The sequence below is a fragment of the Triturus cristatus genome, chromosome 4_2 (assembly GCF_964204655.1).
Source record: "Triturus cristatus chromosome 4_2, aTriCri1.1, whole genome shotgun sequence".
NCBI lineage: Eukaryota > Metazoa > Chordata > Amphibia > Caudata > Salamandridae > Triturus > Triturus cristatus.
In genome coordinates this window covers 137048942-137075970 of record NC_140586.1, presented here as the reverse complement: position 1 = coordinate 137075970, position 27029 = coordinate 137048942, and the positions used below count along the sequence as shown (strand labels likewise).

General features: G+C 45.4%; 1 protein-coding gene across 7 annotated transcripts in view; it reads right to left on the bottom strand.

Moving 5' to 3' along the window:
* Positions 1-27029, bottom strand: part of AGAP2 (ArfGAP with GTPase domain, ankyrin repeat and PH domain 2) — an 897926-nt gene that overhangs the window by 378831 nt on the left and 492066 nt on the right. For all 7 annotated transcript variants that reach the window (XM_085600818.1, XM_085600812.1, XM_085600813.1 and 4 more), the window contains exon 6: positions 26670-26804. In XM_085600818.1, the coding sequence (XP_085456944.1) occupies positions 26670-26804 (135 nt within the window). The remainder of the gene's footprint in view (positions 1-26669; positions 26805-27029) is intronic.

Genomic DNA, 27029 nt, shown 5'->3' with positions numbered 1-27029 from the left:
CTGTTTTATGGAAAATTACAGGAGAAATCGGCTGGTGGAAGCTGCCTCCTGAGAGAGCCCCGACAATTATTTATTTAGCAAATTAACCACTGTGTTACTTCAAAGAATGATAAAGTGCAGGATTACGCTTTAGTGCTCCTTCACCAGGTATCCTGGGCCCACTGGAACCTCAGTAGCTCTTTCCCAAATTCTAACTATTGTTACTATGGTTTTATAGCAACAGTGTCATGCAAAGTTCAGGGATTTGAAATCATAATAAAAAATATTGTTAAGTGTTTGCAAAAAACAGACTTCATACAACCGTGTGTGGAAAAAGATATTACACCTCAGTATAAGAGATAAGCTATGTTCGTTCAACTTGTAATTAACAGCCACCCTACACAAAGGAACCAATAGTCAAGATTACCTGGTTGAAGAAGATATTAGGAAAATAAACAGATACATCTTTAAAAAGATATGAGATTTAGGCAACATAGGCATTTTAATAAACCATGTTGGCTGTGCTCGGCACTTATGTAGGTAAATTCTCACTTTTTTCTTGACACCCACCAATTACCTCCAGGCTTCATAGACATTTACTCAAAAAAGAGGTGTTGATAGTCATTTGTACCACTTCTAAATTTCTTGCTTGGTAAGTAATTGGGGATTTTAGCTTTGCGTTGCGTCGCTGTAGCAACTGATCAATAGGAATATAATTCTGTACTTTGTGATTGAATAGAAGGAACTGTAAAACTCGATTTTAATATGTATTTTAGTGAATCTTTAATAAAATCCAGATTTTCTACCCACCAGGGTGTGAACAATCTAAATGTTATGGCATGACATGGAGGTGTTCTAGGGTGGTCTACTGTGTAGATTTACAGTAATAATCTGCGTCTTTTTAGCATGAAATTTGTATTGTAATACTACACCAAACTGCGTTGCTGAGTCTTCTGTCTCTATGGTTGATTGGGAAGGGCTGCCGGGACAGACCAGCATGTGATCAACAAATGCCATTAACTGTCTTAAGAAACCTTCGATTATAACAGGAGGAATAATCACTAATCATACTGTATATATTTGAGAGGCTTAGAGAAAAATAGTTCAGATTCTCAGCTTTGAAGGATGCTGTCTTCCAACTGACTAAACATTAAAGCATAACTTGCAATATGTCCACCATATACTTGAAAGTAATCAAGAGCAGGGTTATAAAAAAGGGTTATCACATTCAAATCAATCAATTTATTATTGAAGATAACCATCATAATATTAAAAACGCAACTTATAAAATAATCATATCTCAAAATACAAAATTATAACCCAAAAGTTAATGTATTACAGTCCTAAAACCATGCTTGTAACTCCTGTCATTAAAATACATATTAAAATAGAGTTTTACAGTTCTTTCTATTCCTTCACAAAGTACAGAATTATATTCCTATTGATCAGTTGCTACAGCGACGCTAAAATCCATATATTTGTAAAGGAATGACATTTTTGCAAGAGCAGACTGACGTGCCCTACTTTCAGTCGAATGGCGAAGGGCTAGGGCCTCACTAACCGCCCTTGTTTCCCTCTCAGAAAAAGTGGTCTGATCATTGCTTTCTTAGAAAATCACAAAAGTAAGTAAACAAAAAGTGCCAGTCCCTTTCATGGGTTAGATTTTGCCATTGTGTCATCTTCGGTGGAAAGGATTTTTTACGCCAGGCGGTTAGGGATGCCAGGGGAAGTAACATCAACCCCAGCAGCATCTCCAGCCTTTTCACTGGTGGGGGCATCTCTTCAAGTACACCCTCTGTCTCCATCCCTCATGGCACCCAACCAGTAGATCCCAGGCTGATGATAGATGCTTTCAAAACAGCAAAAAGACCTACTTCTCCCAGTATGCAGACCCCATGATGGCAATTTCGAGCTTAGCTTCATGTTCCAATGCGTTCTGCAGCCAGCTCAAGTCAAGATCGCTAAGATTGTTCATCTAGAAATCATTGCATCATGGATAAGTAAAATGTTATGTACCATCGAATGCGTCATAGGTATGACTTAGCGCAAGTTGTCCATTCAGTGCTAGTTCAATCCCGATAGTTGTTGGCTCACCTGAGCCTAGTTGAAGAAAAAGTCTGAAGGAAAGTATTCTCTTCCATGGCTAAAATGTCACTCTTCCCATGCCCCCACATTATGGGGAGGTAGGTGGCAGGTGCATCAGATACAGGGCCTGATTTAGATCGCGGGGGACAGGTTACTCTGTCACAACGGGGACGGATATCCCGTCCACCAAAATATAAATACCATAGGATATAATAGGATTTATATTTCGGCAGACGGGATATTTCTGTCACAGTTGTGACGGAGTAACCTGTCCCCCGCGATCTAAATCAGGCCCATAGTCTGAAAGGCCAGAAAGGCATTTGAAATTCATTGCCCCCAAAAAGGTGATTTCATGTTTTTATTACTTTCTGTTAATGGCCTCCAAAAAATATTAAATAGCAGTTCCATATAAACGTACAAATAATGAACATCAAGCTTAAATTAAAAGTGCAAAAGTTAATTAAATTATTATATGACATTACTGAGCAACACTACGGTATGCAAAGGTGATAGGAGAAATCTACGGGTTATAGCCTAGCCTGTACCATGCATGTTCTTATATGTAGAACTCGTTTATCAGCGGGCCCCGCAAAAGGTGGTAGAAGATGAATATAGACAAGGAAAATGTGATGGGGAAATTAACAAAAACGAATTGCATCAAGTCTTGTACAATGTGTAACTCACTATATATAATGTTCAAGAAACTTTTCTATACATTCTCAAATATATAGCTTGTTCCATTTTTATTTAAAAGGTTCCAGCCCTAATGAATACCATATATCAATTTTCAGAAGTAGCAGGATAATCCCTTAATAAGGACAAATCCGCCGTTTTGGTGATAAAAGTATCCTAGGTTCATCAGGCCTCACCTGGCAACAGGACTCTATCAAATGTCTAGGACTAGAGTTCACAAACAAACTAATCACTAATTTACATACTAACAAAAAAATACTGTCCAAACAAATAGGCTCCCTTCTAGATAACTGGTCTCATAAATATTTATCGAGTCGAGACACTAAAGATGATGATCACACCTCTTATCAACTATCTTATTAGCATGCTGCCCATAAACCGAACCAAAGAATTTTTAAAAAACATTGACAAGACCTTTAGTAAATTCCTATGGCAGGGCAAAAAGCCCAGAATCTCTATGAAAAAGCTCAAGCTGGCCAAGGACAAAGGGGGCCTATCCCTACTCATTTTCAGAAACTATCAAACGGCCTTTCTATACAAGCAGGGTGCCAATTGGTTCATTGATAATCCGTCTTATGAACCCCCTTGGATGGTGATAGAAAAGTCCCTCATACAGAATACCCCTCTCGTTTCATTAGCCATGATGGACACAACTCATCTACCACACTCTAGAAACATTATGCAGAACACCAAAAGAGCCTTCCTGAACCTTGATTCACGTCTGGAGGTCAAGTTACAACATTCCTTCCTGTCCTCTCTATGGTATAATGCTACTCTCAAAACCGACGGTTCCCCATTTTTCTGGTCAGACTGGTCACATAAAGGCATTAACCTAGTGCAAGACATCTTCGAAGGAACTTCTCCTCTAACATTCTCATCTTTGCAAAATCCGTTCAAACTCGAAAATCTCGATTTTTATAAATTCCTGCAGCTTAAAGTAAGACTTACTAAAAAGAATCTCTCGGGTGCCAATCCTTCTCACACTACCCTTCTGAGCTGCCTACTCAAAGTAGGACACCTGGTCTCTGGCATATACAAAATTCTCCGGCCAAACCAAAATAAAACTAACATGTAATCAGCGAAAATGGGAAGCTGAATCGAATAAGAAAGACACAGCCTTTGACTGGATCGCCATCAACAAATCCCCCTTCTCTCATAAAATGTCACTTATCTTATCACAAACTTATAATAAATAAGACATACTGGACCCCCGCCAGCATCTTTAAGGTTGGACTCAAACAAGATCCCAACTGCTGGTGCTGTTATAAACAAGAGGGCTCCCTAGCACACATGCTATTCAAATGCCCCCTCCACCAAGACTTCTGGAATAAAGTTTCAGACTGCATAAAGTATACCCTAAATATTCTTCCCACAAAAGAGTTCTCATACATTATTCTGTGCCCCTTGAACCCCCAACTCAAGAAGGACAACAACCGTTTTTTACTAGATCTAATGTTCACTCTTGCCTGCAAGCTAATACTAAACAACTGGAAAAACGTTAAAACGATCTCTTTCTCTATGTGGCAAGAGTGGTTAACTTTTCTCAGGGGTGCTGATAACATTGCACTTCAGCTATCCCCATGGAGAGCCTTGTGTTTTTCAATATGGAACACCCTAGATGCAAGATCCTTTATCCACAAGCCAAGCTCCTTTCACGTAATAAAAAAAAACACTTCCGCCAGTATTATACTAATACCCAAGGTCACCCTTACCGCCATCTTCCCTCATTCACGTGAGACCATCACTTTTTATTCACACCTGTGCACATCTTATATATACACTGGATTCCTTCTGGAACTATAACACCGTATAATCACATTGGTGCAATCTGTTTCAAGCGGAATACGTACCTAAGTAAGGATAAGATCCTCGGTGATTTATAGACGTCAAGGTGTATAAATCAGACTGCATCTTTTGATCAGTCCCACTAAAAGTGTTTCACATGCATGTATATATGACTCATTTGAAAAAGTAAAGTCCTTTTACAAAAATATATGTAGTTACCCTTGCTATTCAGATATCACTGATTCATTGTAATATTTATGCCTAATTGTATCTGTACTTATTCACACGCAAAGAAGTGATCTATATCAATTGCAAAATTGTATAATGTATCAACTTATGCACAGCCTTTTCCTCTCCCCCTCAATGTAACCCGCCTCTCTCACTGTATATTTCTTTCTTTCACCACTGTCTGTCTCTGGTTGCAAAACTTAATAAAATATATTGAACACAAAAAAAAGGTGGAAGTAAAAAGTGCTTGGTGTACATAGAGTTAAAACCACAAAAGAATAAAAAGTGCATTGCGGATTGCCCTGATCACTTTTCACAAGAACAATGTGTCAAATCCAGATATCTTTGGAAACCCAAAGGGAAGCATAATAAGTATGTAATTGTTCCAGAGCTATGGCGAAACAATAAACTGTGAGTTATTCTATTTGATTATCACACCCCCTGTGATCAATGATTTATAGCTTGTTACTTGGAAAACTGATGACATCCTATTAAAGTTAATTCTCCAAAATGTCTTTACTGTTTTGCATGCATTGTTCGTATATATTAAATGCAAATTGTTAATTCTATTAGTTCACAGTAGCCCATGCTAGCTTTCCATTTCCAAAGGTTTGGCGCATTTTGGCCATCTCAAGTCCTGTCAAATATCTTGCATGACAGGATCAACCTCAGTCCCAGAAATCTCCTTAAGACCTAGTTCTTTCAAGATCAGTCAATTGCACTATCTGCTTAGTCAACCTAATGCTCCTGACAAGCACCACAGTTAGCATGGGAGTCATTTCTCTCCAATAAGATGGATCAAACCCTCACCTCCCTCCATTACCCAGGCAGACAGGTGAGGAGTCCCTTTTCGTGCCACAGAGCCTTAGCCTGGTGAAGTAGACCCGGTGTAAACATTTAAATTGTATGAGATGAATCCTTATTGATAAGGCAATGTCGCTGGGTGCTGTAATGGTTCGTTGCCATTCAGTGTCCTCTAGAGTACCACAATCATTCTCCCCTGTAAGTCAGAGGGTATGAAAGGTGCTCGGAGTGTGCATGATTAATGATCTAGTTTCTGGAGATTTTTTATGCCACAGCAGCTCTGATGGGGTCGCTCTCACCTCAAATGGAGTGTGAGAATGTTTCTACATTTGTAAAGTATGACTTGAGGGCATGTCTAAGATATATGTTTCTGAAAAACTAATTTTGAAAAAGCCCGAATGAAATCCAATGGACTTCAAGGCATTTTGGTTAGGTACTATACCAAGGCTGAATATTCCCAATCCGACCAATCCCTAAAATCCCTTTAGTGCAGCAACCTGAGTGACTTGTGTACCTACCCCCAATAGGGTCTTAGTAAGTTTGTCATTCCGCCCCAAGTGTAGCAACGTCCATTTCAATGGCTCAAACACCAGCTTGATAGCAGGACTGATCCCCTTGGGGAGGGAGGCCGCATATAGAAATGCAGTGGCAATTTGTCCTTAAGTGCGCATAAGACTGTGATGTCTGAACTAGGTCCATAAAGCCAGCCATTAACTCCTACTATATCTGCTTCTATGTTAGATGAGATCTAAGCGGCCGTCCCAAAGCTTCCATCATAGGAAAATTTGTAGCATTTAGCTGTGGACACCCTCGGTGTCCCTTTATACCACAGGAAAGACTGTAACAGTAAATCTACATGCTTTATGAAGGGCAGGGAGATCTGATAGGAGTAATGCGAAGAATATCTAACTGCATCTCTTCCTCCAAGCCACAAGTACCTCTATATGAACCGTTAAACAGTAGACACTAATAATGAATAAATTAATAATAAATAAAATAACTAATAACCCTTTTTACAGATAGGAACAATTACAGCACCTCTCCAAGTATCAGAGAGGGGAGTGTTGGACTTGGCCCTTCTGGCAGGTTCACCCCTGAACTTTTGTGATTTTTACTGGTGACTTGGTGTGGTGATTGTTTGGTTTCTGCGCACTTTCCCTGTGTCCCAGGGTAAAGTGCGTGCGTGCTCTGAGTGCATGTGGTGAGATAGGCCTGCCCTCCCATAGGAATGCATGGGGAATGTATGTGTCCCTAGTAGTTCCTGATGCGTGGGGTGTGCAGGCCCGAGTTTGGTATGTGCGGACTCGTGGGAGTGAATGCTGCGCGATGATGTGTGCGGCGTGTATGTACCTAGTGTGGAAGTGCCACTTCTAGAAGTGGGCACTTCTGTGTGCAGTGTGTCTGTCGCGTGATTGGCTGGTCATGTCATGTGACGGGCTAGGGATTCCCCAGTGTCAGGATGAGTCACCCAGTGGTGAATGGGGAGATCAGCAGCTAGATGGGTGGGAGGAGTCCACCTGGGTCCTGAATAGGACAGGGTTTTCCAAACACAATGCTGGCCCCGCCCCCTGTGGTGCGACTGACGACCCTAGCCCTTCCAGTGAATAGAGTGAGGGGCTGAGCACATCAAGGGTGCTCCCCAACCAGCTGCGACTGGTTTTCCCCCTCACCCTGAACCCAGAACAAAGGGTTTGCCTGTATAAAAATGGGGCTGTGTCCCCACAGAAACTGTTCTTTGCCAGGATCCTGCCTGAGGGGGGCTGCTGCTGCTGCTGGACCAGAGGACCGCCACTTGGACTACCTCCCTGCCTGGAGGCCCAGTGAGCTGGCTCTGGGTCCAGCCTTGCCCCCACCCCTGCCTTGCTGTGTGCAGGGGAGACCTTTGCTGGACTTTGTTGTTATCCTTCTTAAAGCGCTGGGAACGCTTTATTTGCATCCCTAAGCGCCTGGAAGCGCTTTTCTTTCCCCCACAGCGTTTGGATCTGCCTAAGCGCTGGGAGCGCTTTATTTGTGTCCTTCAAGTGCCTGGAAGCGCTTTTATTTGCCTTCAGCGCTCGGAGCGCTTTATTGCTGAAAGCCGGTGCCCACCCGGCGTTTGCCCCGTCTTTGCCGATTCTGACGTCCCCTGGCAGGTGCCCACCCTGCCAGGGACCTTGCAGTGGCCGTTGGCGGGTGCCACCCCGCTTATTTGTCTTAAATCCCCCGGCGGGTGCCCACCCCGCCGTATATTTCCGATCGCGAGGGAGCCTACTCCTCGTTGCCGCTGTAAGAATCACCGCCGCAGCCGGGCTTCAGCCGGAAGTCAGGCAGCCTTCGTTGGGACGGGGGCGGGACTTGAATAGGAAGCGGACGGGAGCCTACCCCGCGCTCCTACCACCGGACGAGGAAGAAGAAGCAAGGAGTCCGGAGCGGCCGTCTCCGATCCGAGTCCCGGGTCCCAGGAGGGGGCCCGGGTAAAGGGAGGCCCGCGCCGCGGAGGAGACACCCGAGGAAGGAGACGCCGCCTCGTAAACACACGGTGAGTGCGGCCGTCCCCGTGGGTTCCTCTCCCCGCCTCGCGCTGGGTCTCCAACGTCGCAGGGGCATTTCTGTGGTGCCTGAGACAGGCACCAAGGCACTACAGGTATCGGGCGGCCCCGGAAGGCAGTGGGCCGCCCCCACGTGGTTAGTGCTCATGATTCAGAGCCCTGTGAAGGCTCCAACCCCGGGGGCATTGGTTGGTTCCGAGCGCTAGTGCGCTCCAACGAGGCATTTTGTTAAAGAGCCGTGAAGGCTCCAACGAACGGGCGCATTATTTTAAGAGTCCAAAGGGACTCCAAGGCTCAGGGGGCATTTATTGATTAGAGCCTGCGAGGCTCAGGGGGCATTCATTGATTAGAGCCTGCGAGGCTCAGGGGGCATTCATTGATTAGAGCCTGCGAGGCTCAGGGGGCCACCAGAGTTTTGTTAGAGCCCCAAGGGGCCCCACGTGACTGTGATTGTGTTCAAAGGGCACAGTGGTGCCCACGCTCCGTTTCCCAGCTGCCCAGCACTTCGTGGGCAGCTGCAACGTTTAGGTTGTGCCTTGTGCGCCGGGCTTGCGCAGCCTGCGCAGTCGCGCCCTGACATTCTTGTATATTGGGTATTTCTGCATCCGGAGAGGCCAGTTGGCCTGCGGACAGTTATCTTGTGTTGTGCCCTCCCCTAGGGCACTTGGTGATTTTCATACATGTACTTTTTGCGCCTGCGCAATGCCTTCATGATATTTTCTGTCCTGAATTGTGTTTACACCTCTAAATGTATTTTATGCATCCTGTGTTTATGTGCTTAGACCCCTACAGGTAGAGTGATACTTAGGTGGCTGTTTTCTCCTTCGTACAGGTGGTACTAGTGAGGTCCTAGTTCCCTGCGTGGTATTCCTAAAGGTGGTTAGGGTTGCGTAGGTGGTACGTTCTGATACCAGTAGTTACTGGTTGTGTGCTACATGTTCTATTTTTAGTGCTACAGTGATTGTGTGCTATGTTCTCAAATATTATTCCTACGTTCTAAGTGCTATTCCTACAAAGTGCTAATTCCTGACAGTGGTCCATGTGGCCCTGTCCCCTGTATATATAATCCCTTGTAAATTCTGCCCGTGCCTGTTGGCACATTGTAAAGTGTGTGTTTTTATCTAATGTGTTGTGTATAATACAAAGGTTATTTTTATATAATACCTTGTGTGGAGTTTCCTTTGTGGTGGGCCTTGGGTGTTGTTGCTGGGTGCGCGCGCAAACGCTTTACACATCGCCTCAGGGATAAGCCTGTCTGCTCGTGCCAAGCTACCAAGGGGGTGAGCAGGGGTTATCTTTGGCGTGTAACTTCCTTGCCCTGACCAGAGTGGTGGTTTCTGCCTGACTTTGGCGCAAGCCTTAGCCAGCCAGAAATCCTATTTCTAACATTGGTGATCAGCGGTGGGATTTGGACTTGCGTTTGCGCTGTACCGCAGCGGCAACTGGCCGCACTACAAAACTCTGCATTTAGATAAATCACATGGTATAGGGATTATTGTTTTAAAATTGTTTTTAATTGTCATTTCTTTGGAAATGTGTTTTTGTGCACTGTGAGTTAGGTGTCCCTAGCTCGGGAGGGTAGATCATCCCCCTTAGTGCATTGTGTTTTCTGGATTCACCAGAGGGTGGGATCCAGTGGTGGCAGCGTAATAGTGTCCTGTACATTTGTCCCCCGCCCTGCGCCCAGAGTTGGTACCTGTGTCACGTGGTGGTCAGGTTGAGGAATCAGGGGTGGTAGAAACTGCCTTACCAGTCCGAGGGGAGGGTTGTGTGTGGATGAGTGGTGAGTGGCACTAGGCAAGTGAGTGTGAGTTCTCTGGGTTAGAGAGCTTGCTGAATCTTTTTGTGAATTGTGTACTCCTGTTAAACTCAGACCCCTAGGTTCCCTGTGTGATCTTTTCTCTAGAACGTCTGCCAGAATGGAGCCTGCTTTTGATCTCAGTGATCTAGTTTATTACAGTATGCAGGAGTTGGAAAGGTTCTGTAGAGAAAGAAACATAGGGGTGAGAGAGTCAGACACTGTGTACGAATTGAGGAACTACATGATTGGATGGCAAGCAGATGAATGGAAACGTGAGCGCAGTGAGGAAGAAAGGGCCCGGGCCTCACACCTGGAGGGTGGTGGGTCTGTGGGGAGCCCTGAAGACTCAGAAGAAGATGACAGTACCTGGACGCCAGTAGAGAGTGAGGACCCCGTAGGTAGGGAGTCCCTTGCTGGGTCCAGCGTAGAAGATAGCGCCTCACCCCTTTCCCTGTCCCCTGAGCGCAGTGGTAGTTTTCTGGATTCCCCAGTGAGGGTGGAGTCCAGGGGGGGCAGCAATATAAAGTGCAGTATAGAGAGTCCCAGTCCCAGTTCCCCGAGTGTGGTACCTTGTTCCCGAGAGGAGGAATGTAGGTTGAAGTTCAGGGGCAGTAAGAAGCTGTCTCACCAGTCTTGGGAGGAGGCTGTGGAGGAATGTCATGATGCCCTGGTGGACTGGTTGGTGTTTAACCCGGAGCAGGATTTGGATGGAGTACTAAATATGATTATCAAGGAGCAGATGCTCAGTAGTTGTTCTCCAGGGTTGCGCCAACACCTGTTGAGGTATAACTCTTTTTGTCCATGGAAACTTGCAGAGGAAGCAGAGCGCTGGGAAAGGGCCAGAGGTTCTCTAGTGTCATTAGTGAGTGATTCCAACAATAGTGGGTCAGAGATCCTCCAGCCCAGCGTGGTGGAGGAGGCTCAGTGTAGCCCAGCTAGGTCCCAGGATAGCGAGGAGGGTGTAGGGGCTCGCTGCCTGGCTCAGTGGAGCAGGAGTGAGGGGGTGACCGAGGGTCCCCAGACGCCCGAAACCCTGCCTCAGGACTTGGATGGTTTCATGAGGGAACACCAAGTTGGGGACCTAGGCTGTCCTGTTAGTCCACTTGAGGAAGATCTCTTAGTGAGTGGAGGACCTGGGGCACCTGTAACCAGGGCTCCTGTGGTTCTGGAGTCTGGCGGTACCGCTCCGGTAGGGAGGGTACAGGAGTCCAGCGTGAGTGATTGGGGGATGAGTTCCCCAGTGGAAGAGCCGGTGGGTCAGGGACTTCCCAGTTGGGCTAGGTTCCCGTGTAGTGACCAGGGTGACACCACTTCTGTTCTGGGGGATCTCCGCGCACTGTCAGGTGGACAGGGGACGGGAGATCAGCGCCAGACAGACAGTCGCTCGACATACGTGTCATTTGATAGCCTCAGGGGGATGGAGTGGAGATCCCCAGAAGTCCTGGAGTGCCAGGCAATTATTCCACCAAAGGTTCTAGGCCGGAGGTTGGAAGGCCAGGTTCGGGATCAGCCTGACCTGAAGGGTGGGACGTCTGTAATCAGCGTCCCGACCAGTTCTTCTTCCAGAGGTACCGCCCCAGTTGGTAGGGAGCAGGGTTCTGGAAGGGGGTGCAGAGGGTGGGAGAGCCCACCTCTGCCCCCGGTACAACCTGAGGGGTTAAACCCTGGGTTGGAATGGCGTTCTAGGTGTACCCCCTCGCCAGAGGAGGAGGAACCCTAGGAGAAGAGGTAGGGGGAGGAGAGCCTTCCCTGAGACTCCTGGTCCGCCTGAGGGTGTAGACCCTAGGCTGGAGAACCAGTGGCAGTCTAGTCCTGTCTTTCAGAGAGGAAGAGTGGAGAATGGCCGCTATGTGCCAGGGGTTACTACCCCCCACTCTGTGGTTAGGCAAAGACCAGTGGCACCTGGGTGGCCTAGGGCCTGGTCTTGGCCGCGGACAACTTGGGAGTACCAGTGGGGTAGCCCAGTTGGTCCAGACAGTGGTGTTAGAAAGAATTCCATGGGTTCGCCGTGGCGTAGAACCGGAGGGTGTCCCTGCAGTTGCGGGCCCGCGTCCGTGTTCTATCGCCCCAAGCAGGGAAGTCCATCACGGTGGTGATTGGGCTGCCCTGCGTTTTGGCTGGAAGGGGGTTGTGTTGGACTTGGCCCTTCTGGCAGGTTCACCCCTGAACTTTTGTGATTTTTACTGGTGACTTGGTGTGGTGATTGTTTGGTTTCTGCGCACTTTCCCTGTGTCCCAGGGTAAAGTGCGTGCGTGCTCTGAGTGCATGTGGTGAGATAGGCCTGCCCTCCCATAGGAATGCATGGGGAATGTATGTGTCCCTAGTAGTTCCTGATGCGTGGGGTGTGCAGGCCCGAGTTTGGTATGTGCGGACTCGTGGGAGTGAATGCTGCGCGATGATGTGTGTGGCGTGTATGTACCTAGTGTGGAAGTGCCACTTCTAGAAGTGGGCACTTCTGTGTGCAGTGTGTCTGTCGCGTGATTGGCTGGTCATGTCATGTGACGGGCTAGGGATTCCCCAGTGTCAGGATGAGTCACCCAGTGGTGAATGGGGAGATCAGCAGCTAGATGGGTGGGAGGAGTCCACCTGGGTCCTGAATAGGACAGGGTTTTCCAAACACAATGCTGGCCCCGCCCCCTGTGGTGCGACTGACGACCCTAGCCCTTCCAGTGAATAGAGTGAGGGGCTGAGCACATCAAGGGTGCTCCCCAACCAGCTGCGACTGGTTTTCCCCCTCACCCTGAACCCAGAACAAAGGGTTTGCCTGTATAAAAATGGGGCTGTGTCCCCACAGAAACTGTTCTTTGCCAGGATCCTGCCTGAGGGGGGCTGCTGCTGCTGCTGGACCAGAGGACCGCCACTTGGACTACCTCCCTGCCTGGAGGCCCAGTGAGCTGGCTCTGGGTCCAGCCTTGCCCCCACCCCTGCCTTGCTGTGTGCAGGGGAGACCTTTGCTGGACTTTGTTGTTATCCTTCTTAAAGCGCTGGGAACGCTTTATTTGCATCCCTAAGCGCCTGGAAGCGCTTTTCTTTCCCCCACAGCGTTTGGATCTGCCTAAGCGCTGGGAGCGCTTTATTTGTGTCCTTCAAGTGCCTGGAAGCGCTTTTATTTGCCTTCAGCGCTCGGAGCGCTTTATTGCTGAAAGCCGGTGCCCACCCGGCGTTTGCCCCGTCTTTGCCGATTCTGACGTCCCCTGGCAGGTGCCCACCCTGCCAGGGACCTTGCAGTGGCCGTTGGCGGGTGCCACCCCGCTTATTTGTCTTAAATCCCCCGGCGGGTGCCCACCCCGCCGTATATTTCCGATCGCGAGGGAGCCTACTCCTCGTTGCCGCTGTAAGAATCACCGCCGCAGCCGGGCTTCAGCCGGAAGTCAGGCAGCCTTCGTTGGGACGGGGGCGGGACTTGAATAGGAAGCGGACGGGAGCCTACCCCGCGCTCCTACCACCGGACGAGGAAGAAGAAGCAAGGAGTCCGGAGCGGCCGTCTCCGATCCGAGTCCCGGGTCCCAGGAGGGGGCCCGGGTAAAGGGAGGCCCGCGCCGCGGAGGAGACACCCGAGGAAGGAGACGCCGCCTCGTAAACACACGGTGAGTGCGGCCGTCCCCGTGGGTTCCTCTCCCCGCCTCGCGCTGGGTCTCCAACGTCGCAGGGGCATTTCTGTGGTGCCTGAGACAGGCACCAAGGCACTACAGGTATCGGGCGGCCCCGGAAGGCAGTGGGCCGCCCCCACGTGGTTAGTGCTCATGATTCAGAGCCCTGTGAAGGCTCCAACCCCGGGGGCATTGGTTGGTTCCGAGCGCTAGTGCGCTCCAACGAGGCATTTTGTTAAAGAGCCGTGAAGGCTCCAACGAACGGGGCGCATTATTTTAAGAGTCCAAAGGGACTCCAAGGCTCAGGGGGCATTTATTGATTAGAGCCTGCGAGGCTCAGGGGGCATTCATTGATTAGAGCCTGCGAGGCTCAGGGGGCATTCATTGATTAGAGCCTGCGAGGCTCAGGGGGCCACCAGAGTTTTGTTAGAGCCCCAAGGGGCCCCACGTGACTGTGATTGTGTTCAAAGGGCACAGTGGTGCCCACGCTCCGTTTCCCAGCTGCCCAGCACTTCGTGGGCAGCTGCAACGTTTAGGTTGTGCCTTGTGCGCCGGGCTTGCGCAGCCTGCGCAGTCGCGCCCTGACATTCTTGTATATTGGGTATTTCTGCATCCGGAGAGGCCAGTTGGCCTGCGGACAGTTATCTTGTGTTGTGCCCTCCCCTAGGGCACTTGGTGATTTTCATACATGTACTTTTTGCGCCTGCGCAATGCCTTCATGATATTTTCTGTCCTGAATTGTGTTTACACCTCTAAATGTATTTTATGCATCCTGTGTTTATGTGCTTAGACCCCTACAGGTAGAGTGATACTTAGGTGGTTGTTTTCTCCTTAGTACAGGTGGTACTAGTGAGGTCCTAGTTCCCTGCGTGGTATTCCTAAAGGTGGTTAGGGTTGCGTAGGTGGTACGTTCTGATACCAGTAGTTACTGGTTGTGTGCTACATGTTCTATTTTTAGTGCTACAGTGATTGTGTGCTATGTTCTCAAATATTATTCCTACGTTCTAAGTGCTATTCCTACAAAGTGCTAATTCCTGACAGTGGTCCATGTGGCCCTGTCCCCTGTATATATAATCCCTTGTAAATTCTGCCCGTGCCTGTTGGCACATTGTAAAGTGTGTGTTTTTATCTAATGTGTTGTGTATAATACAAAGGTTATTTTTATATAATACCTTGTGTGGAGTTTCCTTTGTGGTGGGCCTTGGGTGTTGTTGCTGGGTGCGCGCGCAAACGCTTTACACATCGCCTCAGGGATAAGCCTGTCTGCTCGTGCCAAGCTACCAAGGGGGTGAGCAGGGGTTATCTTTGGCGTGTAACTTCCTTGCCCTGACCAGAGTGGTGGTTTCTGCCTGACTTTGGCGCAAGCCTTAGCCAGCCAGAAATCCCATTTCTAACAGGGAGCAACAGACATTACATGATTAGACAGAATTTTAATGTACAGGCACTACATTTCTATGTCTGAGCTGTACAGGTCTCCCGAAATTAAATTGAGGCTTGGAGCTTTACCAGGCTTCACGAACATTATTGCTTCTCTGGTATCATTCAGTGAGAAAAAACTACTGGTCAGGCACAGCAAGGCTACTATTAGCCGTGGTGCATGGATTGAAAACACAAGACATATTGTCAGAGGGAAAAGTAGAATAAAGGTTAGAAAAGTGCTGAACCCATGCCTGCTGTTGAATATGGTGGACGGTTGGAGTGCGACCTTCAAGACTACCAAGGGTGATTATTTGCCAGAACGAAGATATATCGTTCCTTCGGAGGGCTTTGAGTAAGTCCTGCCAGTTAGTATCATCGGCACTCATGGATCCATGTAGGGCCCAAGGGCTTTATAGTGCTTAACAAGAAAGTTTTTGCCTGTCTGCATTCCCATGTAATCCAAGGAGAAGACTTAGAAAGAGCTCACTGAAAGCGCTAGCTCCCACTTCGACCTCAAAAAAGTGTCTTAGATAATCAAAAAGATGACCATGGTTGTCAACAATAGGGATTGCATACAAAGAATCATCCTCATAGGGAGAAAGAGCTGAAACAAAGCGATCATATATTAAAGTGAGACTCTGGGAAAGAGCATAGTTTCGGCCACTTGAGAACCCTCTTGGAATTTCCATCAATAACATTCTCATATCCACTGGCCAACTCGGACACATCTAATAACCCCTCTTTCAATGTTAAATTCAAATTATTATTGTCTATCTGATCTTTTAATTAAACAAAAGTCGACCATCCAGCACCAAAATCTAAGGGACTGCATTAAATAGTCAAGTCTGCTCCTTGATGGGCCCCTGCAAAACGTGAAGGCCCTGTCCGCATCAGAAACGGATCTTCCATCAGAGTAACTGGAACAGCTAATCCTGCAGGGGAGAAGCGTGTAAAGCTCCTTCATTAAAGTCTTGTCTTTTTTTATGTAGGTCAGAGCCTCCAACCTTGCCTCATTCACTATTGAAATGGCCCCAGTGAAGGCTACCTGGGATGTTCTTTTTTTCATATTGCCAGGTCTTATTAGATTGGTGTTGGACTCTGCAGTGTCTGATTGCCTCTCTTGTTTGACCCAGTGTTGCAACAAAGTTCCAGCTACAGTTCAATGTAAGGGATCTGGGCTTGTTGATGGGAATGCAAGTAGCTGCCATCTGTGCAGTGATTCCCTGGCCTACCCAGGTCCAGGTATCCAATGCATCTTTAGTTTCCCTGTGCCATCTATGGTTGAGGTTTCTGTGGTATCTGGACTGAGTCAAAAAGACTGTTCCATCAAAATCAGGCCGCTTTTCTGCCCAGCCTTGGGCTGCCTCTAGGGTGCCAATGAAGAAAGTCTTGAACTGGCAGGGTATTGCAGCATGTGGTAGGCACCCTGAACTGTTACTGCACCATTCATAGAGTCCTGAAAACTTAGGATGCCCTGGGATTCATACTCATCTAGCCCTCTCGCCACCCTAAATACCTTGTCCTTATCTCTGTAATTTAAAAACTGTGCTATCCTAGGTTGTGTTCCATGTGGAGGCCTCTGGGAGGTAGCCCGGTGTACTTGTTCTATTACAAAGCAGTGTGAGAGATGATCTGCGGAATTATCTCAAGGAAGAGCTTTGGGCTGGGCTCCTCAACCTGGAACAACAGTGTCTGTATTTATCAATTTTTTCCTGATTGGGGGTGTGCCCTGTCTTGTCTTTTACCACTGTGTTGCCTAGTGCCTTTTCTCCATGGTGTGATATGTTTGATGCTGGGCTGGATGGGTTCCACAAGCCAATATCCCCAGGATCTGTCCCACCAGGGTTCAGGAATTGCATCCATTGGGCCCTCTGGGGGCGAGGGGGAACAAAAGGGTTGACTACAATAAGGTCTGAGTGGCGGACACCGGTTTGGTGCTCTAGTTGTTCCTGCATTCTGTGCCCCACGGGGAATCAGTGAGTGCTCAAGTCTGGGACTGAGGAGTCAGTTCCCCAACCACAGGGTACCTGTCAGTTAATTGCCCTTGCTGAAAGGCTAATATTTAACCACAAGTCTTTGTCCTAGGTACCCCTTTGCCAGGAGGTGTGTGAGTGGGGGTTTAGATGAAGAAAATCAGTCACACCTGGGAAGGTCTTCCTCCCCCTGCCTCTTTCCTAAATATTCTCTTCATGACTTCTCCAGCCACAGCACTCCCAATAAAATGGGCTAGCCCGCGTATCCCCCATGGCCAGCCACCACTCTTTATCTTGTTGATGGGGACAGTAAGAGCAGGCACTTTTCAAATAACACAGGAGTACCCCAGTCTGGGTACCCCCCAGCTTTCAAAGGCATCGCGCTTTCACGTTTTCACCTCCTCTCTCCACCGAAGGCCCCCTGGGAGGCTCCCTCCACGTTCAGGGAGAGAAGGGCCATCCAATGGCAGCCAATTACACACTGTCTTAATCTCTATTGCATAACTGCTGAAGCTGTCCCCTCTTTTGCTCTGCCACCCACAAAATGCCTGCTCCGGAAGCACGAATGCATTGTGCCCCATGCAGGAGAGCCAATTGGGATAGCATGTCATTGTTGCGGGCTCAGCAGAGTCGCACTGGTCGCAGCATCCTGTAGTACACTGGTGCTGCCTGCTTCCTGTCCATGTGGCCTATACTACTGCTAGCGTGTAGAAGTGTGCAATTCCAGGCGGGATCACCTCACCTGCCCCCCACCTCAGGGAGAACAGAATGAGGTACAGAATCAACCTGTCAACAAGTAGCGTGAGCAGGATGCTTCAGGGTTGCTGCTCGGGTTAAGGTGCGTCCACCATCTTGGCTTGATGTTATTGTTGCTGGGATCTTTGTGCTGATGCGGGTCCATAGTTATATTTATGGTTAAATAGCATGTTGAGTTATGCATCTGCTTCAAACAAACTTGTGGGTTCCAACTCTAGATTGTGTTCTTATGAGGTTGGTTAAAGTGGGTTCTTAGGTAGTAATAAACACTTATGATCAATGTCAAAGATTCAGTTTGCTAATTAAATGCACACATGTGGATGCATAGACTTCCGCAGAAGTATACCTGGAAACCTGTGACTGTGTGCACGTCTTAGGTGCACAGTTGAAATGTTTTGTGATATCCTAAAAAGTATAAAAGTACATTCAAGAGTAACAGGAAACCTCTGAATGTACTTTTACAATTTTGTTTCTATATGAGACCCATTAACATTGTTGTGACTAGATAGCACTCCAGTGACTTCAGGTCAAGTTTGTTGGAAGTGTTGGCTGCCCAAAAGCTATCATGTTTATTCACAAATGTATTCATTGGATTTATAAGCACACCCCACCAACGAAAGATTGTCTAGAAGCATCATATGTGGTAGAAAAAAGAAATTGGAGGAGTATAGAAGTAGGGAAAAAGATAAGATGAAGGGGGTTGATGCTAAACGTTAGTTACTTCGAGAGCTCGGGAATGACCTCAGAGAAACTTCTGTTTTTTGGGAACGAATCTGTACATGGACAAGCTTGTGGGTGACTGAGGACGCTCATCTAAGAGGAGCATAAGTCCCAATTAAAATCATAAGGCAGAGCTGGCCTGCTCATGCCCAGCATTTGTGGATTTTGAACTTGTCTTGTGCATAAAGGGGAGCCTAGGGAGACTTTGGTGGGAGCAGAAGGTCTTTTTTTATTCAATAGGTGGTCCCCGTACCGAAGGGCATATTGAACTTTTTGCTGCGATCAAGCCAGTAGTCAGGGAGACCACATGATTGAGCTGTCATGTAGACCAATTTATCATTCATCAAGGAATGCTCAGACATTTGTTGTAGATTGGTGATGCATAAAAACAATCACTTAAATGTGCAAAGCATAAAGAAGCCACTCTGCTAGATTATTCTCTGAGCTATGTTTCGTAACTTTTCCATAAATCAGCTAGATTGTGATTTAGCAAATAAGGACTTGCTGCTCATGCAGATAAGAGTGAGGTGAGACTGGCAAGGGCATGAGCAAGAGGGGAGAGTGGCAGGGGAAATCTTCATGGAAGATGTACCCAAAGAGATTATGGAAATGGATTTTGCATCTAGAGAAATTAAACAATTTATATGCCTGCAGAATTGCTCACACAAGAATATCTTTGTACCACCTTAAGCCAATGATCAGGAGAAGAGCTTTAATTCAGTTTATGATATGTATCTGCTCTAGCCACTAATGTGACATCTCCATATACTGTTGAAAGGGAAGAAGGCAGTCATGAAACTACCTTTTTGGTGTCCCCATCGAACCATGCCTTTGGACTTCGAGAAGGATAAACTAACCCAGAAAGAAAAACACAAGCATGTCAAGATAACTGAAACAGGTTTAAAACTATAGGAGATTTTATGATCCTAGGTTCCGTGCCCTCGTAAGACTTTTTGTGGACTCCAGCAAAAACTACTTTGCCCCCCCCCCCCTTCAGAAATACATTGAATGTTTACTCATGATGCCAAATAATATAGAATTATATTATAGACTTCCAGAAATGAGAAAACGGAAAAACAGCGGAAATCTTAAGCTGCTCAGCATTCTCCCTTCAAATAGTACCAAAGAAAGCTTGAACAAGCATTGGTAGAGCTACTTCTTTTTGCATTTCAATATATTTTTTTGTTTCGCAACAAATAAGGGCAACTCAGTAAATCTTTAGTGCTTAGTATCACAATTTAACAAATGTATTTAGTGTTCAATTGCCGGATATTCGTAATCACAAATAAATCCCTTTTTACAACTAGCCTTCTCACTAGAACTGTGAAAATGAAAGCACTGCTCCATGGATTTCTACTATATTGGGTGAAATTGTATATTTTTGTTGTAATTCTCATCCTGTGCCTTGTCACTCCTCTCCTCTTTCTATGTGTACACTCGCAGGGCTAGACAGAGACCTGCGGCTGAGCGGAAGAAATAGGGATAACGGGGGAGGGGGACAGGAGACAGTTGAAAAATAATGAGGTTAAGAGAATGATATAGTGAGATAGATAAAGTAGATGGAGAGGGGAAGCAGAAACATAAATTATGCCACATCTGCTTGTATCATGTATCAAAAATACTTTTGTTTCGTTATTGATATCATTTAACCCCTCTTTATTATAATAAGCCTGATATTATCTCAAACTGTTGGGCTTGCTACATAATTAGTTTGTTGGCCTCAGCAGTCGATCGTAGAATCAGTGCCTCTGCTTTGGGTGGTTTTGGATGTGTGGTTTGGTTGTGTTCTTCAGTTGTTTGTTCTTCAATTAGGTTACAATTTGCAGATGCCACATGATTTTACAAATAATGGTTTCAGATTTAAACTTTATCATGCATTCCTGCTTCTGAGTGTATCTGGGACATGTGTATATTTTGCATATCATTTTCCAACATTTTATCTCTTTGTGGCCCTATGATTAGCCTTTTGGATAAGCTTGGGTATATCACATTATCATACTCATACACCTCTCACCGGGTGCCATATAGGGCACTCACATATTTCACTCACTCACTCACTCACTCACTCAGAACGGAACAGTCATTGTCTAAACTTAATATGGCCTTTAGCACTTTGGTTTACCAAAGCTCATAACGTATGCTTCATAGCTCCACCTCCAGGTTCTACTATCAGGGGAAAATTTGGTTAAGCATGAGATCTGTTTCCATATACTTTTTCTTTAAAAACAATCTCTTATTAGCTATTGTAAAACACAATGCAATTCTCCATCAATAGAATCTGGAATTTGTAATTATTTTAGGACTGGAACTTCTTTTAATTCTTATTGAGTTAGAAAGCTTTCTTTTTGCCCTCCTAATTTTAGAAACCCATTTCTGCTTTCCTTCATGCAGGTTAGATTTGAGAAGATTTGTAGCTTTTTTGTCTGGTATACTGGGAATTACTATTTGCATTTTTCTTTCTATAAGGTTCTATTACTATTAATGAACTTCAGTGCAATATTAGTTTCTTAGCCAAACGTTTCTACTCTCTTTCTTTGAGTTTCCTAGCTGGTAACTGTTTCTAGTTTCCATCATATTTTCATCAGCATTTTCAAGACGCCTTCCAAAATTGAATTTTTACGTAACAATGATGTTTTTCACATCCTGTTTCTGAAATATTATATTCCGATCAGAAGCTCTAGGGTTCCAAAAACAATCTTGCTTATCATGTCAATTCGAAGGATATAACACATTATAATAATGAAACAACATAATTCAGCAACAATTTAGAATATTCACAGATTTTTAAATTAAGGATGCTATTATCAAACACAAATAAAGGGGAAAAACAGGCATACTCCCCCAAGTCCTACCTTCTAACATAGGTGCTGTGATGGTAGGCTGCTCGCAGTCTCTATCTGCAGCTTAAACCGACATTAAAAGTTCACCGCATCACTTCTATCTCTTGCAGTCCAGATGCTGTACAAACAATTTCTAAACCTCAACTTCCCAAATTGTTGCTCTTTATTTTGCACATTAGAAAACTCCCCTCAACTCCAAACATCCCCTCCACGTCTCTTCCCTTCCTGCTCTCACTATGTTTTATACAAATCATTTTGGCTAAGACAGTAGGGTATTGCTTGTTCTGTATTTTGCACCAGTGAACGTTGTGCCATAAGCAGGACATCTCATTGTGGATTGCTCTTCAAAGGCAGGGCAATAGGACCAATTTGTTTCATGTTCTCACATGTTAACTGACTGAGGTAAACTGGAACGGCGGTACGCACACATACACACATCTGTTATATGTGTCCATAAATACATGCATAAACGACCAAATATACAAAACCATTAAGATCTATCACAGCAAGCCATCAACGAATGAACCCCTATTCAGCATCTGTATTCTGTGATGTCCATTTATCCCTTCCTGCCTTTCACACTATAATGTGATCTCTGGTTAGGTCCTATATTGTGCATCAATTCAGCCTAGAGTTCACCTATCCGGGATGGGACCGTGAGGGGGAGGAGTCAAGAAAAAAATTTGTTGAACCTTTTTGTAACATGTTTCCTTTTTAAAAACAAAATTTCATCCACACCACTTAAGCCAAATGTTCCTAGTACAGAAAAGTGGCATTTCTATTTGTTTTATGGAATTGTAGATAGTTTCGTCATTTTTTCGGACTATGATAAACTACTGTAGACCCAGTATATTTTTTGACCAAGGTTTTGGAGAGGATTTTAGGGTGCTATATTTTAGATTGGACTCATATTAGGTATTTTGATTTGCTCCTTTTTAAAAATACCACGATTGGTTTTACAACACCCTCTCTCTCACTGAAATCTGGAAATAAACATATAAAAACACCTATGGGACCTTGATCCAGAAAAAGATTCCAGTCCTTGGTCTTAGCATAAATGAAAAAGACACTGGCCTTCGGTCTTAGCATAAACTAATAAGACACAGGTCTTTGCTCTTAGCATAATTGAAAAAACATTGGTCTTTGCTCTTAGCATAAATAAAAAAACACCGGTCCTTGGTCTTAGCATAAATGAAAAAGACACAGACCTTTGGTCTTAGCATACATAAATAAGACACAGGTCTTTGCTCTTAGCATAAATGAAAAAAACACAGGTCTTTGCTCTTAGCAAAATGAAAAAGACACCAGTCCTTGGTCTTAGCATGAATGAAAAAGACACAGGCCTTAGCATAAATGAAAAGACACCGGTCCTTGGTCTTAGCATAAATGAAAAAGACACAGGCCTTTGGTCTTAGCATAAATTAATAAGACACAGGTGTTTGCTCTTAGCATAAATGAAAAAACACCGGTCTTTGCTCTTAGCATAAATGAAAAAACACTGGTCCTTGGTCTTAGCATAAATAAAAACGACACCGCTCCTTGGTCTTAGCATAAATGAAGGAGACACAGGCCTTTGGTCTTAGCATAAATGAAGAATACACAGGCCTTTGGTCTTAGCATAAATGAAAAAACACTGGTCCTTGGTCTTGGCATAAATGAATAAGACACAGGTCTCTGGTCTTAGCATAAGTGAAAAAAACACCGGTCCTTGGTCTTAGCATAAATGAAAAAGAAACCGGTCCTTGGTCTTAGCATAAATGAAAAAGACACAGATCTTTGCTCTTAGCATAAATGAAAAAACACCTGTCCTTGGTCTTAGTATAAATGAAAAAAACACCGGTCCTTGGTCTTAGAATAAATGAAAAAGACACCGGCCTTTGGCCTTAGCATAAATTAATAAGACACAGATCTTTGCTCTTAGCATAAATGAAAAAAACACCTGTCCTTGGTCTTAGAATAAATGAAAAAGAAACCAGTCCTTGGTGGTAGCATAAATGAAAAAGAAACCGGTCCTTGGTCTTAGCATAAATGAAAAAGACACAGGCCTTTGCTCTTAGCATAAATGAAAAAACACCGGTCCTTGGTCTTAGCATAAATGAATAAGACACAGGCCTTTGGTCTGAGCATAAATGAATAAGACACAGGCCTTTGGTCTTAGCATAAATGAAGAAAACACCGGTCCTTGGTCTTAGCATAAATGAAAAAACACCAGTCCTTGGACTTAGCATCAATGAATAAGACACAGGCCTTTGCTCTTAGCATAAATGAAAAAACACCGGCCCTTGGTCTTAGCATAAATGAAAAAGAAACCGGTCCTTGGTCTTAGCATAAATGAATAAGACACAGGCCTTTGGTCTTAGCATAAATGAAAAAACACCGGTCCTTGGTCTTAGCATAAATGAAAAAGATACAGGCCTTTGCTCTTAGCATAAATGAAAAAACATCGGTCCTTGGTCTTAGCATAAATAAAAAAGAAACCGGTCCTTGGTCTTAGCATAAATGTAAAAGACACAGATCTTTGCTCTTAGCATAAATGAAAAAACACCTGTCCTTGGTCTTAGTATAAATGAAAAAAACATCGGTCCTTGGTCTTAAATGTAAAAGACACAGATCTTTGCTCTTAGCATAAATGAAAAAACACCTGTCCTTGGTCTTAGTATAAATGAAAAAAACATCGGTCCTTGGTCTTAGCATAAATGAATAAGACACAGGTCTTTGGTCTTAGCATATGAAAAAACACCGGTCCTTGGTGTTAGCATAAATGAAAAAGAAACCGGTCCTTGGTCTTAGCATAAATGTAAAAGACACATGCCTTTGCTCTTAGCATAAATGAATAAGACACCGGTCCTTGGTCTTAGCATAAATGAAAAATGAAAAAGGGCAGGTGCAGCACATATTCCTGTGTCGGAAATGTCACACTAAGGGAGTTCAGGAGGATAGGCCTGGGATGCATCTCCGCTTTATATAGAAAAGCTCAGAAGCTCCAAGAAGAAATGTACACAGAAGCCTCCGCAGCTTGAATGCGCAGCAGAGAGTTAGGACACTGCCCGCCTTATTCTGGGTGCCGCATGAATACTGCGATCGAGTGTGATCCTGTTTGCACTTGATATTCTGAATTGTACGGTCAATTTGCATTCCACAGTTTTCCCGTCACTAATGTCCCCACAGTGAGGGGGGTTGGGGGGGGGGTGTTTGGGGGCGTGGTTTTCCAATGGAGTAAAAAACACACCACATTTTCCCTTTCCTTCTACCCTCCGGAGATGGTAATTCAGGGGTAAAACTGACCTGGGATGAGTGCGGCTGAATTACTAATTACAGTAGGGTATGTCCCTGGGTATTCATAGCTCCTGAAGTTTCCACCACTGTTGGAACGCGGGGCAGTATATCATTGTCCATTGAGCCCTATAGCCATTAGGACTTCTAAGGGCGGATGATGCTGGATTTGTCGCTCCTTGTTCACTGGCTTCAGATTCTACCAGGCTACTGAATTTCCTTAGAGAGCCCACATGCATGGTTGCGTCTTTTCCACCCGCTCTCAGCCACTTTGGCATTCACTGCCTCTTGATCTAAGTTCATTTCTAATTGGCGTACGCTTTGAAAACTCTCTGTATGAATCTATACTCAGACTCAATTACAGCATCAAGAAACATTAGGTTCTTCAGCTATAAAAATAAGAACTATTTAGAAGAAAACACGTATTAAACCAGTTAGATACATGCAGGGTTGAGCACCCATGTGTGCTGAAATTGTGATTCACAGGTTTCCGTCCTGAAATGTCGGTTAAAGGCTTCACCCTTGTGCGGTATATAAACAAGTACCAATTAGCACCTGCCAGACAAGCTCCAAGAAACATATAGAGTTACAGATGGGTAACAGTCAATCAACGGGGATGTTTTTCATTGGGGGGTTCTGCGTGATATCAAATAGTCAAGAGTGAAGCTCGAGTTGTCTTTGGTGGGATTCAGAACCGCCGATTCTGAGATCTCTCGTCAAATCGCATCATTCGAACAGACAACTCAGATCAGACTCCCTATCCCTGGCCAGCGTCCCCAGAATAAGAAAGACCCGTTCTGGGGGACGACTGTCTTCTTACAATGCTCCAAAGCTGTGGAACTCCCTCCCACTCTCCATTCGAAGAGAACACAACCTACTTGCCTTTCGTAGGCAACTAAAAACGTGGCTCTTCCCATAACCCATCACTACTACTCTCCCCCCCCCCCCCCCCCCCCGAAGCTACTGGTTGACTGTCAGTGCTGGGACGCCCTAGGGTAGCTATGCGCTTTACAAATCTGCATTCAAATTCAAATTCAAGAACGCTGACGTGAAAATAAATCTCCATTATTCACACATCTATAAGTTTATGTTATGTGTGTCCCTGGAAATCATCTAACCCTGCTTTCAGCTGCTTCCTAGGGGCAGGGGATCCATTGGAGAGACACACAGAACATGGCCTCTCCTTCCTACCCCCATCCAAGCTCAACACCCACTGTACTTTCCCTTCCCCTCCCTGCCTGAAGCTGTTCTCTGTGCTTTCCATCAGAGCAGAGAGCCAGTGCAGTGATGAAAGGCTCTCAGAAAAGGAATTCATGTATAGCACAGAAACAGTGGGAAACAACTTTTCTTTTTAACAGAATATCCAGATTTAGACTCTTGTGTTCACGGTAGTGGTGCTCAGCGACAGCCAGACACAACAATCCAGTTTGCGTAATGCTTTTTAACAGTCTACTCTACAGCATGTTAAGGCTCATGAAGGATTTCCAGGCCAAAGCAGTTCATGTGTGGAGTTCAAAAGTCTCACTTGTGAGTAGAAAACCCAACATTCAAAAAATTCCCCTGATTGTGTTTCGAAAACCTTACTTCTACTTTTTATCACTGAAACTTGTCTTTTACGGATCTGTGGCTGAATTAGTCATCCAGCTCAGTTAGTCATTGCCACATCATAAGTGGTGGTTGTAGGCCAGAGAAAATCTCCCAGGGGTTCTTCTAGTAATGTATCTGATTATCAGTGGTTCCATAAAGAAAAACAAGCGTCAGAATCTGTGAAAAAAACATTTTATTACGGTGTGGAAAAGTACTTCAGCCTAGAACGACTCAGCCTTTCACTGTAGATGTAACGTAGTTAATGTGAACCACCAGCTGTGTGTACACTATCACTACCATAACACTCAGAAGAGGGAGTTCCACCTTTCTAAAAGGGCTAGTACAAAAGATGGTGGCACCCCGTGTCTTGTTCTGGCCTTTTGTAAAGGTAAATATGTGCTACTGTGAGCTGAGAAAGAAAGGGCCAGAAGAGACAAAGCGTAGAAACACATAAACAGAGCAAAAAAAAAGCACAACTAGGCAACAATTCCAATGTAAGTAATGGTGTGTTGTAGTGTGATGCTGCCTCTGTTTGCATGTAAACCTAACACCACAGACTGCTCAGTCCTTGAGTGTGTCACAGCCCAAGAGTCGCCTGCATGTCCTACCTTCGTTGAAGACCCGGTCCACGTTCAGCCCATAGGTGGCACACGTCTCGTAGTACATACACCGCTTCATGTCCGCACACAGGGCTCGGGCCCGCGCGTCATCCACCACCCGCTTGTTGTTGGAGTTGATTTTGTCTACAAGACAGAACAAATTAGCTTTTAAACTCAAAAAGATCAGCTTGACCTACATCTCAAGCTACTTCAACGCTCATTTTGACCACATGCACAAACACAGTTTAAGATGATTTTATTGTCACATATTTTTCTCTCTGAATCTTTAAATGATTGCTCCAGCCTAATGCTGATTTGCTGGCCGTGTTCCTGTATGTTTTTTTTTTATCAACCCCGGGATTTCAAGTT